Below are 17472 nucleotides of genomic sequence, written 5' to 3'. Positions count from 1 at the left end.
TCCAGCACAGAAGGCAGACTGTGGCACACTTTGAAGGATGTGCACACTGTACACAGATGAAAGTGACTTATAATAACTACACAGTATTAAGCATTAGTAAGGCATTAGTCAGTGTTAGTCCTCCATAGTACATCATTTACAAACATGAATATAAATGCTTTAGTCTTGATTATAAGCCCACATATAACATGTTTAATGACAAAATTGTTAGTCTGTCATTATAATTTTTAAATGTATTTATATAATATAAATATTATCTATATATTATATCAAAATCTTTTTTTTTATATATTTTATGTAAGTTTTAACAATTTCTAAAAGTATTCCATCAAGTAAAAGTTATTAGGACCTGTTTATCATTTAAAAAGTCAAAGTAAATGATGAACAGTGTATTTAAATGTATACAGATTATGAAATGAGATACTTATAAATGTGTTAATGCTTATTTCTCACAAAGTTACAAAGCTTTGACCAATGAAAGGTCTGCAGGACACTGAGATGCAAATAAGTCTCAGCTTGCAAAAAGAGATACATAACCTACAAATACTTATTACAAGATTTCTGATGTGCAGATTGTAATAAAGGATGCAACATAAGATAGTTACGCAGGAGGAGCTGCTCGTAGCAGCCGGAGCCACGGGGCAACTGGTTTGTGATTGGGACTAACCCTCGTTTCTTTTACCTGCCATGATCCCTGGGAGCTGCCAGACCACAGGCTTAGAGCACTTCAATACATAAAGGGCTCCACCACTTCCTGCGGGGGGGCATTTTCTTTATTTAAACGAGCTTTTGTATTTAACTCAGTATTTGAATTCAGAGTCTAGTGTTTTTTGATTTTCTTCTTTGGTGTTTAGTTGACTAACAAACTGGATTGTACTGGTTGTGACTGTGTTGAGTCATAGTGGTCTGATCAGCCATTATATAAGCCCTTGTTGGTTTGTCGAGTCCACATTTTGTTTGCCTGAGTTCAGTCCTCAGTGCTCGACATTTATCCTTTTTGTAAATATCACTCTTTGGGTTAAATAAAACCCTCTTTTAATATTTATGGGACTCCTCCTGCTTTTCACCTCGGTCCATCACACAAACCACGAAATAACCCATGAAGAAGGTTACCCCAAACAATCGTGCTTCTCTAACAAAGAATCCATCATGTTAAGAGCTTAGGATGTATTTAGTTCCTAAAGCTTGGCTGTCCTCTGGTGTAGTCAGTCAGCTAGTGTTAGCGTTAATGTTAACACTAACAAATATAAGCTAGCATCAAAGTAAAGAAAGCTACAATTCATAAAATCCAAATTCAGTTTATTACAACAAAAAATGATACATTAACTACTGAATTTTGCTCCTGTGAAATAAAATGATTTGCTGGTGATTTACACGCATAGTTCACTGTACAACAGGAACCTGCTGAGCATAGCCTAAGCTGTTATTGAGCGTTTAACATGTGCTCTGAAGTAGCAGCAAAAGGTTTTAAAGCAACAAGGCTGAAAGAGAAGCTGAAGCCAAAGCAGCTCGTCCACTGACATGAGGGCTCATTACCTGGTGACAGCCTCTACAGGTTTCTCAGGGTGGACAAACTTTCCACAATTCACACTACAAACAGAACAGGAAGGGAGACAGAATCACATTAAATCAAAGCGGTAACTCAACAATGAAACCCAATTATGCAATATTTAATAGTTACAGTCAAATAAACCAACAAATAAAAGATGTTTGTTCTCCAGAACATCAGATTTGACTTTGATCAGTCCCACAATCATTCAGAGCCTCCTGTTAGCCCCACACACCCTGATTCTTTCAGATTCTCATCATGCCTTTTATATCGTTTGTACAATGAAACAAGTGAATAGTTGCGGACAGACAGAGGAACTAAAAAGACAAATGTGTCAAACACGGTCAGAGCTTAAAAACTCATCTAAACTCGTTAGGATGATGAAAATGTGAAACTATTAGCAAAACATCAGAGAAAGATGTGAGCTGAACGTGACAGGACGGGCGAAAACTTGAAGCACCGATAAAAGCAAGAGCTGCAGAGGTGTGTGGTACATCCGAATGAGAATGATTATGTTGCCATAGATTAGCATCAGTAATGAAAAAAAGGGAGGAGCAGCCTCTCTGATAAGGGGCACAGATGGAGGCGGGGCAGAGGAAGTGACCTTCGTAACAGAGAATTAAAAAAGGGGAGACAGAAAGAGAGAATGGGACTCAGACCAGATCGACCCTGATGACCATGCTTCCCTTGGAGGCGCGCTGTACACCGTGTGGTATGAAGGCTCTCGCTACCAGCTGCCCTGACTGCTACATATATCACTTTGGAGCATCTTTTGTTGGAGGGATGACAGAGCCAGGAGCTGCTTTCTCTGAGTTGTGGTTGAATGCCAGGGTGATCTGGACTTTAACTGCTGCAGGTACCCTGACTGCACCTGAAACCACAGCATGCAGGAGACGGATAGACCATGTGTATTACTGGGCCACGGATTCCTGTTTCCAAGGAGATGGAGCGGACATGCAGCAGCATTGAAGACCAGGGATGGAGGACAAGGTCAGGGAAATGCCACCACCCTGGGACTATGCTAAGACCCCCTGCAGCAACGCGGGACGAGCTGGGGGACATGGCACCGAGTCTGAGCTCATGCTCCTCTAACATCATAGATGTCTCGATTTTGTGTCTGGAGACGTGATTCAACTTTGACCTTTCATAGGGATGGCAAAGTTTAAACTCCGTTTTAAAATCAAGTATGTGGGGAAAAGAATGACAGGGTGTGGCTGCACATCACATGACTTTACTTAAGGAATGTTATTGGATGTCTAGACAGTGAGAGAAGAGGCGGGTGGAGCCTAAGCACTTGGCAGAGACATTATTGGTCAACACGTTCTCACTCCCAAAGCGTAACATTTCATGCTAGATGACAAATCGTCAATATATTACGCTCGGGGCACCCAACACGCCCTAGATTACGAGATCAGAAAAATTAGGAAACATGAGAATCGTTTGGAACGGATCTACATGTTTCCAGCTTCTTGCAGCTTTTCCCAACTGTGAGCAGATTTATAGTCCTGCTGTATTCCCGAAGGATCGAATTTTCAGGGAATCCTGCCTTCTTGTTAGATTATTTTCCTCAGCACGGGACACAGAGATGAAGGCGACGGTGGCCAGGGCGTGCTCAGTCTCTACTCCAACCTCTCTCCTCCCCGAGATGAGATCGAAGTCAGCGTTAGAGTAGGTTAATTAGTTATTTTGTGACTGTTATTATCATTTGAGTATTAACCCATTTTAGAGTAAATAGCTCTTATAGTTCAACCCTTTAAATTTAACAGAGCCCTGAGGCCCCTAAAATTAACCCTGGTACAACAAGTGCACCAATCTAGAGGGCTGTCATGAATGTGGCTTATAGAGGCTGGGCCTGCAAAGGTGAAGTGGGAACAGAAGTGGGAGACTCCCTCACTCATGTAGGCTCCATCTGAACTCTGCATTGCCTTCTGGGTCATACTCACAGGATCAGAGTTTTTAAAGAGAGAGCTGGCCTAGACTTCCTGTATTGTGGTCCTGGGCTCTGCTGATGGAAAGAAGAGTCATGATGGGGACATGTGCTTGCAAACAGTTTTTAAGGAGGGAGATTAAAAAGAGAAGACACTGAACACCAAACTGAAACCAGGAAATCATTTGGAAATATTAAAGAAACAAAGTGTTTGTCAGCCTGGCTACAGTGCTGAAGAGAAACCTGGGGTTGTTCTTATTTTCTTCAATCAGTGATGAATAGTAAGATGTTCTGGCTTTGTGGAGGGCTTTCTTATAAAGCAGCAAACTATTTCTCCAGGCTAAATGATGATCCTCTAAATTTGTGACACGCCATTTCCTCTCCAGATTACGAGTCGTCTGCTTTAGGCTACGTGTTTGAGAATTATACCACGGAGTCAGGTACTTCTGATTAGAGACCTTAGTTTTCACAGGAGCTACAGTATCCAGAGTCGTACGTAGTGAGGAGGTGAAATTATTAACAAGATGATCGACCTCTGTTGGAGTAGCGTTCAGGTAGCTGCTCTGCTCTGTGTTGGTACAGGGCATTGAAGATGATAACAGTGGGTGGATTATATTCTTAAACTTAGTTACAGCGCTTTCAGAAAGACATCTACTGTGATAAAGTCTACTCTCCACTGCTGTGTAATCAATTATTGTAAATGTAAATGTTATCAGGAAATGATCAGACAGCAGAGGGTTTTCAGGAAACACTGTTAAATGTTCAGTTTCTATGCCATATGTTAAAACAAGATCTAGAGTGTGATTAAAGTGGTGGGTGGGTTCTTTTACATTTTGAGAGAAACCAATTGAGTCTAATAACAGATTAAATGCCATGTTGGGGCTGTCATTCTTAGCATCTACATGGATGTTAAAATCACCCACAATAATTATTTTATATGAGCTGAGAATCAGATAAAAAGTCTGAGAAATCAGAGAGAAACTCTGTGTAAGGCCCAGGTGGACCATAGATGAGAACAAGACTGGTTTCTGAGTTTTACAGCTGGGGTGGACGAGGCTGAGCATCAGGCTTTCAAATGAATTAAAAGTCTGTCTGGGTCTTTGGTTGATTAAGAAGTTGCACTTTTCTGTTGCGCTGTTGTGTCTGGTCACTTTGCACAACTGCACTTCATGTGTTGATTGTTGTACGTAGCACGGCGGTGTTGGAGGAACGCTGTCTCACTTCACTGTGTGCTGCACAGCCTGGGAATGACTTGGAGAGGAAAATTGCTGCCTCAGCTTTTATTCTTGGTGAACTTGCTCCTCCACCTCTATACACTCACACATACATGTGTGACACATGCACACTCACACATACATGTGTGACACATGCACACATTCCTACTCTTTACACATCCTGTACTTTGTGTGTCTCAGCAATCAATTAAACTGCACTTCCAAAAAACTTCCATTACAGAGGTTACATTTTCTCATTCATCACACTGACTGATTTATGCTTGATTATATTTGATTAGAATTATTCATGATGAACTTTGCTGTTGTCAAGGAGCTCATCTCGACCCGAGAGCCAAACTAAGCATCCAGCCTTTTATGGCTGTGGCAGCACAGAGTGTTTGGCAAAGTGCACCAAAGGAACATTAGATCCACAAAAGCCAGGAGTCATAACTGTACAGGTCACATCAGCAAACTTACTTGGACTGAACTTAAAAGGAGGACTATTTCACTTTCATCATCATCATCATCATCATCAGTGCGGAACAAGGTGAAAGTCTCATTAGCAGTTTAACACCTTTCGTTCCCTCTTACTTTCTCACCTCCGCTGTTTTCAGCAGGTTTAAAAATACACATTCTGTGCACCTAATTAACATAATTTTACATCACACACACACACACACACACACACACACACACACACACACATCCTTAACTGCTACCTTGACTCAGGAGATAATTGGGAAGGAAGAAGAAGAGAGTGAGAAAAGGAGCGAGAGAGATCCTGCCAAAGTGAACTTAGAAGTAACGTGTGTGTGTGTGTGTGTGTGTGTGTGTGTGTGTGTGTGTGTGTGTGTGTGTGTGTGTGTGTCTGTGTGTGTGTGTGTGTGTGTGTGTCAGCTGCACAAGAACAGAGAAAAAAGCTCCATCCCTAAATTTAATTTCAGCTCAGTTATCCTGATTTTTTTTTATTGTTAATCTCTAGTTTTGTTCCTTGGAGAGGAGAAAGTCACTTCTTTATTACGACTGTCTATGTTGCTATTTTATGATTCTGAAGCAAAGCTGGCAAAAACAAACAATTGCACACACACAGGCAACAGCAAAGGAAATCAGACATGTGGATCTAAGTGACGTGCAACAGTCAAACCTTGTAAACACGGAGGGCTGGAAACTGGAGAGAAATCAGTGATTCATGCATTTGAGAAGTGTGAGAAGTGTGAGAATCGGTCACATCTGCACATCTATAACAGCTGCACCCGTTCCTAACAGTTTCCTTTGACCTTTGAAATCAGCACAGAAATCAGTCGCATTTAATGTTGCGTGTACATGTGACAGTGCAGAGAAACTTACTGTTCATTAACCACAAAGATGCAGTTGTCTTGTGAGGGGAACCCAGACACCGGGTGCTTACAGGTCACCTTTCGCTCATTGTGGCTGCAGAGAGAGAAAAGGAAAGACAGGAAAACAAAGTGTGAGTGAATTCATAGAAAATGATTTCGATCTAAACCTTCAGAGAGTGGTGACCTGTCCACGGGTACCCTGACCTACCCATCACAGCAAGGAGAGGCTTTAAATCTAATGTGACTTAAAGACATGCAGTCACAAATCAAACTTATCAGCCATCGTTTTATTGATGTATCAGGAGAAAAGGAAAACAGTTCTCTGCAGACACTGACATGCAGAACAACAGCACCACACTTATTTACACATCTGGAACAGTGTGTGGTGCTAAACATCAGCATGATGTCTCGATGCATGCTCCGTCATGCAGGTACGTAGATCCCAAAGGTTGGTTCGGTTCATCTGGACGTTCTCAGTGGGAGAACCGTTCCACCATCATCATCACCAGGTGACTTCTTCAGTCTCAGCTGACTGCAGGTGCCCAACATTATAAACAGGACATTTGCACAATGCTACCTTCTTTGATCAAATGCAAATTGTCATGACTAGTAAACAACAACCAGTGATCAGAGCTGTATCAGAAAATACAAAATGAGATGATAATTATCATCCTGTCGCTGCTGCAGTTATGTTGACCTTGCAACAACCAGTTATTTAAGATAAGTTACTTTAACGTCTTAGTTGTAATTTCTGAGTGATGTTAAGACATTAAAAGTGTCTTCATGGCAAAGTTATTTGAACCATTTATTTAAGTGCTTAAACTCACATTTTGTAGCATTTCCCCTGGAGACCAGTAAAGTATTCTGATTCTGATTTAAGATTCATTTCTGCTGGAAGCACCATCAGGTTAAAGTGAACTTTGTTCTTTGTAAGACCCTTCAGTTAGTGAAGAATCTAAAACACTCTTAGTTTACTTGCAGAGAGTTGCTACAGCTGCAGCTTGGTGTCACTGCCAGCTACCAGCGTGGAGTCCTGCTGTGGAGCTTCATCACTTAGCTGACAGGTCTGGTCAGCACCACAGAAGATAAGTGAGCATGAGCACAGTGTGTGTAACTGACAGGTCATTTGAAATAGTTCATATACAGAGGACATCTTACTAACATGGTTAGAACTCGCCACTTTGGATTGTGGGCACTACAGTCGACAGTGCAGGAGCAGCAGCTGGAGAGCGTCGTGGTAATACTACACACATGCTAACCAAGCCTACCTCAGACATCAGCGAGAGACAAAAACGAAGCCGTCAGGTGCCGAGGAAACAGGACACACTGATGAGAAGGCTACTGGAACAAGACGGCATCAGTGGGCAAGAGAAACAGGGCGCTGCTGGGATGCTACAACGCAGGTCACCCAGTGGGAGGGGTTACGTGGACAGGATGAGGGACCTCTCGAATCTTCGATACCCAGGATCCCAGGATACCCAGGATCCAGACTGACGGTGAAACATCTAGTGGTGCAGTGTTTCCACACAGGAAGAAGGAACTGCTCTAACGGCGAGAGACTGACGAGGTACAACACGAATGCTACGGAGCCAGGATGATCTCTATGTGCTGTGACGTACCGTCTCTGCTGAAGTCAGCTTATTTTATTAGAAATAATGAAGCCGGTGGTTCATTCATTTCACTGTATGCATCCAATTTCATTTTGTTTATAAAGTGCTGAATCACAGCAACACTTGCCTCCAAGCAGTTTATACTGTAAGGTAAAAAACCTACAATAATAACAACAACAGGGAGACCAACAGGGCCACAAATCTGCTCCTCAGCGTTATATTCCTGCTGCCTTACAACTCTGGTGTAAACCCCACTGAGTCACAGTCACTGCAGGTGTGGACAAGCACACCTGCACCACGCTGTGAGCTAACAGTGCTAACCACCGCACCATTGTACTGGCCCCATAATGTGTATTTATTATCTCACTCTTATTGCCTGTTCTTATTGTTCTGATCTTCAACGTCATGCTGCTCTGTTGTTTGTTATTTGCCACTTGGGGATAAATAAAGTCTTTCTGATTCTGATTCATTCTCTCGTCTGACCTTTGACTGAGACGACAACAAACAAACCTTCAAGATCTGCCATCACTGAGTACGTCCCAATTCACAGGCCAAATATGTGCAGTTTCATTGTACTGAGCTGTAATTTGGTGGACAACAGGTGGAAGTCACTGTCACTTGGAAACAAATTTACACAGTTTACATGTTGTTGGAAACACTCTTAAAGGAAGTAAACAAGTCAACAAAATGCAGCTAATCCCAGCCCAGGACCGCCGTCAAATCAGCCGTCATTGGTGAGCAGTGAAGTCAGTCGCCGTTGAACTTCACCAGTTAAGAAAAAGACGAGTCGTGAGGCTGCAGGGCTCGTTTCTACCTGTTCATGTCACTCCAGTAGAATCACTGCGATGGTCGCTTTGCAGAGTCTTTGTGCTGCAGGGTGTGTGTGTGTCTGTGTCTATGTGTCTGTGTCTCTGTCTGTGTGTGTCTGTCTGTGTGTGTGTGTGTGTCTGTCTGTATGTCTGTGTGTGTGTGTCTGTGTGTCTGTCTGTGTGTGTGTGTCTGTGTCTGTCTGTGTGTCTGTGTGTCTGTGTCTCTGTGTCTGTGTCTGTCTGTGTGTGTGTGTCTGTGTCTATGTGTCTGTGTCTCTGTCTGTCTGTGTGTGTGTGTGTGTGTGTCTGTGTCTGTCTGTCTGTGTGTGTGTGTCTGTGTCTGTCTGTCTGTGTGTGTGTGTCTGTGTCTGTCTGTCTGTGTGTGTGTGTCTGTCTGTCTGTCTGTGTGTCTCTGTCTGTGTCTATGTGTCTGTGTCTCTGTCTGTGTCTGTGTGTGTGTGTGTGTGTGTGTGTCTGTGTGTGTGTGTGTGTGTGTGTCTGTCTGTGTGTGTGTGTCTATGTGTCTGTCTGTGTGTGTGTGTCTGTGTCTGTCTGTGTGTCTGTCTGTGTGTGTGTGTCTGTGTCTGTCTGTCTGTGTGTGTGTCTGTGTGTCTGTCTGTGTGTGTCTGTCTGTATGTCTGTGTGTGTGTCTGTCTGTGTGTGTGTGTCTGTGTGTGTCTGTCTGTGTGTGTCTGTCTGTGTGTCTGTCTGTGTGTGTCTGTCTGTGTGTGTGTGTCTGTGTGTCTGTCTGTGTGTCTGTCTGTGTGTCTGTCTGTATGTCTGTGTGTGTGTCTGTGTGTCTGTGTCTGTGCGTCTGTGTGTGTGTGTGTGCGTCTGTGTGTGTGTGTGTGCGTCCGTGTGTGTGTGCGTCCGTGTGTGCGTCCGTGTGTGCGTCCGTCTGTCTGTCTGTGTGTGTGTGTCTGTCTGTCTGTCTGTGTGTGTGTCTGTCTGTGTCTGTGTGTCTGTCTGTGTGTCTGTCTGTGTGTGTGTCTGTCTGTGTCTGTGTCTGTCTGTGTGTGTGTGTGTCTGTCTGTGTGTCTGTCTGTGTGTGTGTCTGTCTGTGTCTGTGTGTGTGTGTGTCTGTCTGTGTGTCTGTCTGTGTGTGTGTCTGTCTGTGTCTGTGTGTGTGTGTGTGTGTGTGTGTGTGTCTGTGTCTGTCTGTGTCTGTGTCTGTCTGTGTCTGTCTGTGTCTGTGTCTGTCTGTGTCTATGTGTCTGTATGTCTGTGTGTGTCTGTATGTCTGTGTGTGTCTGTCTGTGTCTGTGTGTGTGTGTGTGTGTGTGTGTCTGTGTCTGTCTGTGTCTATGTGTCTGTCTGTGTGTCTGTCTGTGTGTGTGTGTCTGTGTCTATGTGTCTGTCTGTGTGTCTGTGTGTCTGTGTGTGTGTGTCTGTGTCTGTGTCTATGTGTCTGTGTGTGTGTCTGTGTGTCTGTCTGTCTGTCTGTGTGTGTGTGTCTGTGTGTGTGTCTATGTGTCTGTTTGTGTCTGTCTGTGTGTGTGTGTCTGTGTGTGTCTGTGTCTGTGTGTGCGTCTGTGTCTGTCTGTGTGTGTGTGTGTGTGTGTGTGTGTGTGTGTGTGTGTGTGTGTGTGTGTCTGTCTGTCTGTGTGTGTCTGTGTGTGTGTGTCTGTCTGTCTGTCTGTGTGTGTGTGTCTGTGTGTGTGTGTGTGTGTGTGTGTGTGTCTGTGTCTGTCTGTGTGTGTGTCTGTCTGTCTGTCTGTCTGTGTGTGTGTGTGTGTCTGTGTGTGTGTGTCTGTGTCTGTGTGTGTCTGTGTCTGTCTGTCTGTGTCTGTCTGTGTCTGTGTGTGTGTGTGTGTGTGTGTGTGTGTGTGTCTGTGTGTCTGTCTGTCTGTGTCTGTGTGTGTGTGTCTGTCTGTCTGTCTGTGTCTGTCTGTGTGTGTCTGTGTCTGTGTCTGTGTGTGTCTGTCTGTGTGTGTGTGTGTGTGTGTGTGTGTGTGTCTGTGTGTGTGTGTCTGTGTGTGTGTGTGTGTGTGTGTGTGTGTGTGTGTGCCCTCATTAGGACAGGGGTCTGTGTTGGTAGGTTTATACTGTTAAATGGTAATAATGAGACTATTTCAGGTGATTCTACAGAGGAAGATGAAAGTAATGTTACGAGTAGAATAATGTATGATTTTCTCTTTGGAGTAATTAAGTAATTACTCCAAAGAGTAATTACTTAATTACTTTTGAGTAAGAGTAATGTACTGTATTACCTTTAAAGGAAGTGTTCTGTGGAAAGTGTAATACATTTCTTTTTTTGAGTAATGACCCCACACTGGTCACAACACAAAGAGAAACAGACATCTGACTGCACAACACGCAACTCATTTGCACCAGTGTAACGTTGTTGCTATGCAGCTTAGTGATGGTGGTAACACTCAGGACAGAGCGAGTGAGAACCCAACGACAATCGATAAGTAATCTCGATAATGGAACGGGAACCGCTACAATTGGATCCGTTCCTATTAGAGAGTAAACGAGATAATTTCATCACAGCCACTGAAAGATGATTATGAGGCAATTTCCAGCATTTCATTCCTCAATCTCTATTCTCCAAGAGGGAGATAATAGAAATACAAATAACATAAACAGGGACAGAAATTGTAGCATCATATAGAATCTTTAAGTACAGTAATAATATTCCAGTTAACACAAAAACAGCCACACTGGAGAGGTTTCACTTTACTGGGTTGCTATGGAACATTTATGGGGCCGAGAAAGAATCCGGTATCACCAGTTATGTTTTTTTATTATGGTTTAAGACTATAACACTAGCAGTCACAGTCACTGCTGGATGCTCTGCTTTTTAAGGAGACTGAAGTCTTTACTTGGAGACCGATTTAAATCCAGTTAGTACACACAACCACCGCCGTTTCCCAGTTCATCTGCTGCCTTGCTTCATTTGTTCAACAATTAAAGCAGAGAGTTGACTGATCTGATTCATCTGACAGTGGTATACAGGTGTTTACAGCTGTAAGCTGTCTGTGTGATAAATGACTTTGCATATGGGGCAAACTTTTCAAGCCACTTTGTTTATTTGTAAAGCCACGGTATGTCACAATGCTGCAGAGTTTGTTGTGATAACAAATTGTATTGTAATTGGCCTTAAACACTACAAAATGTCCCACAATTCTTCTGTGTTTGCCGCTGGTAGACTGTATGCGCGATCGGCTCAGAGAATCTAATGGAACTGGGAAGCGTATTTACACACTGAAAAAAAGGGTTAGGTGAGCAATATTTGAACTCTTTAAAAGAAAATGGAAGAAAACGAGCTCATCAGGATGAAACAAACACACAACCTGCACCAACTGAAGATGCGTCTAACAAGAAAGGCAACAAGTACAACAGCGAGTGGGAAAAGCACTTTCCGTGGCTGATTCACGGTGTAAGGCACAACTGTTATTTCGTCTGTACCGATCAGACGCAGTGAACAAAAAACACCACATTTCATGTTTGTACTACAAAACTACCAACCTTTGTAGCAGCTGTGCTATAAGCTAACAAAGTTAACGTACTGTTGGTTAGGCGCCATCTAAAAATTTCCTGCACATGTCAAAACATATTTTATGAGTCACTTCCCGTCATCAAAACTTTCTTATGATAGAAAAACAAACAAACAGGGTTTTGTCCTGTCACAGTGAAGTGATTTACTTTAGAGTGTACCGACTTTCCAAAATGAGCTAGTATTGGTAGCATCTACTATTCCACAACCATAAACATGCTGTTAACTTCAGCATTGGCTTAGCTAAAAGCTACCTGCTGTGATTGGAGCACCAACATCATTCTCCTCTGACTGACTTCGTTGCCATGGTTATGCAGCTTTAACTTAGTTTATATGAGCTTCTTCAAAATGTGAGACGGGACTGACGGACACTTGTAACAGCCATCCTGTTGGAAACCATCCTAGCTGACTTGATTGGTCCCAACCATGTTCCACTAGTGTGCAGGAGTCAGAGGAAGACGGCAACACTGGAAATGTGGAATTTTCAATTTTTCTTTTTCAAAAAGGTCCAATGAAATACAACAACATGGGGTAAGCCATTAGCCCATTATTCTCCCATCATCATCAACAAACAGTGTTGGGAGTAATGGAATACATGCACCAGCGTTACGTGTTTAAAATACAAAACATGAGTAACTGTATTCCGTTACAGTTACCGAAAGGTGGTATTCAGAATACAGTTACTTTGTTGAAATAAATGGATTACACTGCAGTCTTTTCCTGTTTCATATGTTCGGCTATGCCCTCTCTGTTTTTGGTAACCCAAACAAAACACACAGTAAGAGGCTCTAATGCCTGGGTCTCAATCTCGCGGCCCATGTCACCCCTACTTTCTGCCATAATGACGTGAAGAAATATTTTTTTAAATTATTATTCAATTTAATATGAAGGCAACAGGCAGAGTGTTACAGGCATCACCCTAAAGAATGTAGCCTCATGGGCAGTGTAGTCCGTGCTGTAGCCCAGCTGTAAGTAAGCTATTAAGACTCGACTGTACGCTGTGTTCATGTTTTCCTCTGAAACAATAAGTCCCGTTGCAGCAGCCTTTCAACGCCTGTCTCTGACTCTCGCTAGCAAAGTTGACCCAGACAACAAAGTAAAGCTAGTTTTCAGCTACGAGCCCGACACGAACCCGACGTATTAGCCAGAGGTCCTTTACTACGGTTCGGAGCCGCGGACCTGTTTTATATACGCGCCGAATAGTTTTCTCTACGAGATCACTGCAAAAAGTGCAGCCTTACCTAATGTCCACCTACTGTTACTCATTAAGATTTTAACATCTAGCTGGTGTTGGTATGGAGAGTAACCTTCAGTAATAGTAATAAATCACAGCAATAGGACATTCATTAGTTGTAAAAAGCACGATAATATAATAGGTAATCCAAAGTATTCAGAATACGTTACTGCCATTGAGTAATGTAACAGAATACGTTACAAAATACATTTTGGGGCATGTAATCTGTAGTGGAATACATTTTAAAAGTAACATCAGAACATCAGAACATCAGAAACTTTATTGTCATTGTCACGAGAACAACGAAATGAAGAATGGTCCCCGATCATTGCATCATCCCTAGCAATATCAAAATATAAATAAAACAATAAAATTCAATAAATAAAATAGATAGAATACTTAAAATACTAATAAGACGTAACAGTAAAACATTCACATACATTCCCACACACATGCTTCAGGCCGTGCATAGATTAACACAAGAGTGGCGTGATGGACATTTTTTTGTAGTATTCAGATGTGTTATTGCAGTTGGATAACAGCTGTGTTTGAGTCTATTAGTCCTTGCTCTGATTGCCCTGTACCGTCTGCCTGAGGGCAACAGTTCGAACAGGGAGTGGCCAGGATGTGAGGTGTCTTTTATGATGTTTTGGGCCTTTTTAAAACAGTGGGCATTGTGTAGAACTTCCAGTGTGGGGAGAGGGCAGCCAGTGATCTTTTGGGCGGTGTTAATGATCCCTTGGAGTGCTTTCCTCTGAGCCCCTGTGCAGCTAGTGTACCAGATGCATATGCAGTAAGTTAGAACACTCTCAATGGTGGCTCTGTAGAAGGACACCAGCAGTTTCTGTGTGATGTTATTCCTCCTGAGAATTCTCAGGAAGTACAGTCTCTGTTGGGCCTTTTTCAGCAGCTCGGAGGTGTTCACACTCCAGGAAAGGTTCTCCTCTATATTGACTCCCAGGAAGCGGAAGCTTGCCACCCTTTCTACACAGTCCCCATTTATGAATAGTGGTTGGATCTCTGCCTTTTTCCTTCTGAAATCTATTATGAGTTCTTTGGTTTTTGAAGTGTTGAGGAGGAGGTTATTGGCCTTACACCATGACGTCAGCTTCCCAACACTGTCAACCCAACAGCAGATGACAGGATGTCTTTTCGATCAGCAATCCCCAGCCTTTTTTGTGCCACGGCCTTTAAGGTGTCGTGGATAAATACAGTTAAAGAAGATTTATTCATAACAAACAAGAAAAGATCCAGGGAAACAGAGTTAATGATAAAAATGATAAAACCCTGAAAACTATGAATTTCAACTCTCGCGTCCTGGTACCAAACGACTCACGGACCAGTACCGGCCCGTGGCCCGCTGTTTTAGAAGAACGGCCTTCATCCCTCCAGCTGAGTTCCAGAAACTAGATGCTCAGGAAAACTAAACGTTTTTGATTTAGTAATGTTCAGCTACTTTATTAAGATGCTTTTCATTTTTTCCTTTAATCTGATGGATTACGAGATATTTTTTTTTTATTGCTTATAGAAAAAAACAACACTTTTTTTAAATGTTCTAATGCAAACACAATGAAATGGATATACCAAGATGAGCAAATAGGAAATAAATAAATGTTTCATTTTTAGAAACAACAATAGTTTTAGACGGTTCACTTGCTGTAAGATAAATTCTACATTTTAAATCCTTTACATCTAACGTCCACTGTAACAAAAAATAAGGCAGTGCCTAAAGATGAAAATAATATCTGGCTTTGTTTCACACTGATGAACATCCGACACATCCACAGCAAGACTGTGACAACTGGTCCAGTTACTAACATTAGCTGCTCTTATTAACATCACCCAGCTGACAGAGCACAAAACAGCTGTGAGCTATGATACAACAACTCTTTCCCTTTGGCTTGTAATCTGAAAGAAAGCCTTGCATTTGAATCTGTGCTGCCCACGAAGAATGTCTCAGCATATGCCACTCTCCATGGCTGCTTTCATCATGTCTGTGTAACAGGGCTCACTCCACACCTAGCCAAAAATAAATAAATAAATAAAAATAAATCCAAAATACACCCAAACCCAAAAACAACAGCAATAGCGTCTACAGCGCGTTGACTCACCAGAGGAACAGTATCAGGAGTTAAGGTGACAGGGAGAGCAGGAGGAGGACGTCTTCCTTTTTCATGAGCTTCGTTTTGGGTGAAGGCTGTAGCGATGCCTGTGTTGCTAAACAGCCCTCCCTTTCTCTCTCTCTCTGCCTGTTCTACTGCTATTCAGACAGATGTGTTCATGTGAAGTGGCAACTCGTGATGCAGAAAGGAAAAACAAAACAAATATGTAGCAGCTATAAAACCTGCCATTTATATCAACGACTGAGCTAATGGCAACAAAAGTTTAATAAATGATCAGAATAATATCGTCATTTATCAAACTTCAATCTTTGAAGTGGTTTTTTTTCATCATATTTGACTGTTTTTTTCTATTCTAGCGAATTTGCAGACATTGCTCTTTTCCCAGTTATTCCCTGAAATAAAAACTGTCCAGTGTTCCCCAGATGGCAGCCAAGTCACCACAAGTCAACCAGGCTTTTTTAAGCCCCATTTCCCACTGACTAATTCTCTCAGCGAAATCAACACCACCTTTAATTTTATATTCCCTTAATTTTGTATCCACTCAGCTTGCTGCTTTTACTTTGGGAGTTTTTCCAAGTGGGCGAGTGGTTTGTTCCTTGTGCCTTTGGGAACAGGTCTTGACTGTCATCTGCATGACAGTTCAGGGTACCCAGCCTTCTTGGAAACCCTAGGTGGGGCGCTCAAGGGTTCTCCACCTGGAGACTCTGTTGTTCTACTAGGAGACGTGTCAATGTATCCCATTTAGAATCAGAATGACTTTATTTATCCCCAAGGAGCAATTAAGATACAACAGAGCAGCATGACGTTGAAGATAAGAACAGGGCATAAGCAGGCGATAAGAGTGAGATAACAAATACACAGAATATACACAGTTTTAAAATTAAAGTGACTGAATAGGTGAATAAATAACAGAGTAAAAGTGAGTAAAGTGTCGGCAGTATAAAAAGAGTGTAGTTTATGTTTCTGGTGTGGGAAATGTTCTTATCAGCTGGAGTTAAAAAGCAGAGTGGCTTTGGGGACAAAGGTGGCGCTCCTCCCCTCAGTCCTGCAGGAAATGCAGCGGAGGCGCCGCCCAGAGGGAAGCCATTGAAATGCGGGGTGAAGAATGTGAGCGGGGTCGGCAATGACAGTGAGACCCGGAGGAAGGGCCTGCCTGATCTGCGGTGCGGTGTTCTGTTACTGGACTTCTGTGCAAACCACAGTTTGTGACAAAGTCCACTAGTGCACGAGGCACCAGGAGGTCACAGGTCGATGATTGATTTTGTAATCTTTTCATCAGATCTGCAGCTGAATATTCTGGACACTCGGGTGAAGAGAGAGTCTGAGCTGTCAGTCTATTACCACCCGCTGGCGAATTGGATGAGGTTGCGAGGAAGAATGCTGACACACCTAAACTTGTACTGAGGGTGCACTGGCAATGCCTGGCAGAGGCCCCCGGTCCACGAGATCCACCTCTGGCAGAGCTTCAACAGCATGCCGAAGGAGTCTGGGGACACAGAGTCCAAATGGCCCAAAGTTTAGCACCTCTGTTGCTGAGGCTGCTGCATTGAGCTGTGACTGCAAGGTGGTAAACCCCGAACAACATGGTGGAAACGAGGTTTCCACCATCTTGAAGGAGTCCTATTGGGCTTGGTTAGCCTGCAGGACTTCAGTGGCAGCCAAAGGTATGGAGTACCACCAGGCCAAGCGGAATGCGACTTCGGCAATTGCTGATGCAAAAACCCAGGTATGGGAGGACTATGGTGAGGCCAGGGTGGTCTGAAATGGGTCTGGAGGGTGTGTCCCTACTATAGGGGCATCACAAATCCACAGCCTCCCTGGGAAAGTCTATGCTGGAAAGAAGTCTTTTCGTTAGCTGAACCTTGGATGAAGAAGGATAATGCAATTTTCGTCCTAGTCGTTGAACACTGAATCAGCTCTTTATCCTCTCGAGGATATTTGAGGGTGGGTGGGAGTTTGCCCTGTAAGTGTTGTCTGGACTTGGAGAAGGCATTCAACTGCATCCCTCAGTATATTCTGTAGGAGTATGGGCTCTCAGGCCCCTTTGCTATGAGCCAGTCCTCATACAAATGTTGCAAGAGCTTGGCCTGTGTTGACGGGATTAAGTCGGACTCATTATCAGTGGGTGTTGGACTTTGCCAGGGTGGCCTTTGTCTCGGTTTTTGTTCAT

General features: G+C 43.0%; 1 protein-coding gene across 7 annotated transcripts in view; it reads right to left on the bottom strand.

Annotated features, from left to right (window-relative positions):
• The window catches only part of LOC101487254 (pleckstrin homology domain-containing family A member 5), a 167097-nt gene that overhangs the window by 81069 nt on the left and 68556 nt on the right, over positions 1-17472 (bottom strand). For 5 of the 7 annotated variants that reach the window (XM_076875709.1, XM_023154173.3, XM_076875710.1 and 2 more), the window contains exons 4-5: positions 6038-6121; positions 1537-1590 (exon numbers count right to left, since the gene is read on the bottom strand). In XM_076875709.1, the coding sequence (XP_076731824.1) occupies positions 1537-1590; positions 6038-6121 (138 nt within the window). Of the gene's footprint in view, positions 1-1536; positions 1591-6037; positions 6122-15290; positions 15398-17472 lie in introns of those variants that run through there. The other 2 variants (XM_076875713.1, XM_012925274.3) reach the window with 2 other exon arrangements.

This window comes from Maylandia zebra, linkage group LG17, assembly GCF_041146795.1.
Source record: "Maylandia zebra isolate NMK-2024a linkage group LG17, Mzebra_GT3a, whole genome shotgun sequence".
In the NCBI taxonomy this organism is placed as follows: domain Eukaryota; kingdom Metazoa; phylum Chordata; class Actinopteri; order Cichliformes; family Cichlidae; genus Maylandia; species Maylandia zebra.
Note: the sequence above shows the minus strand (reverse complement) of the source record. Positions and strands in the feature narration are given on the sequence as shown.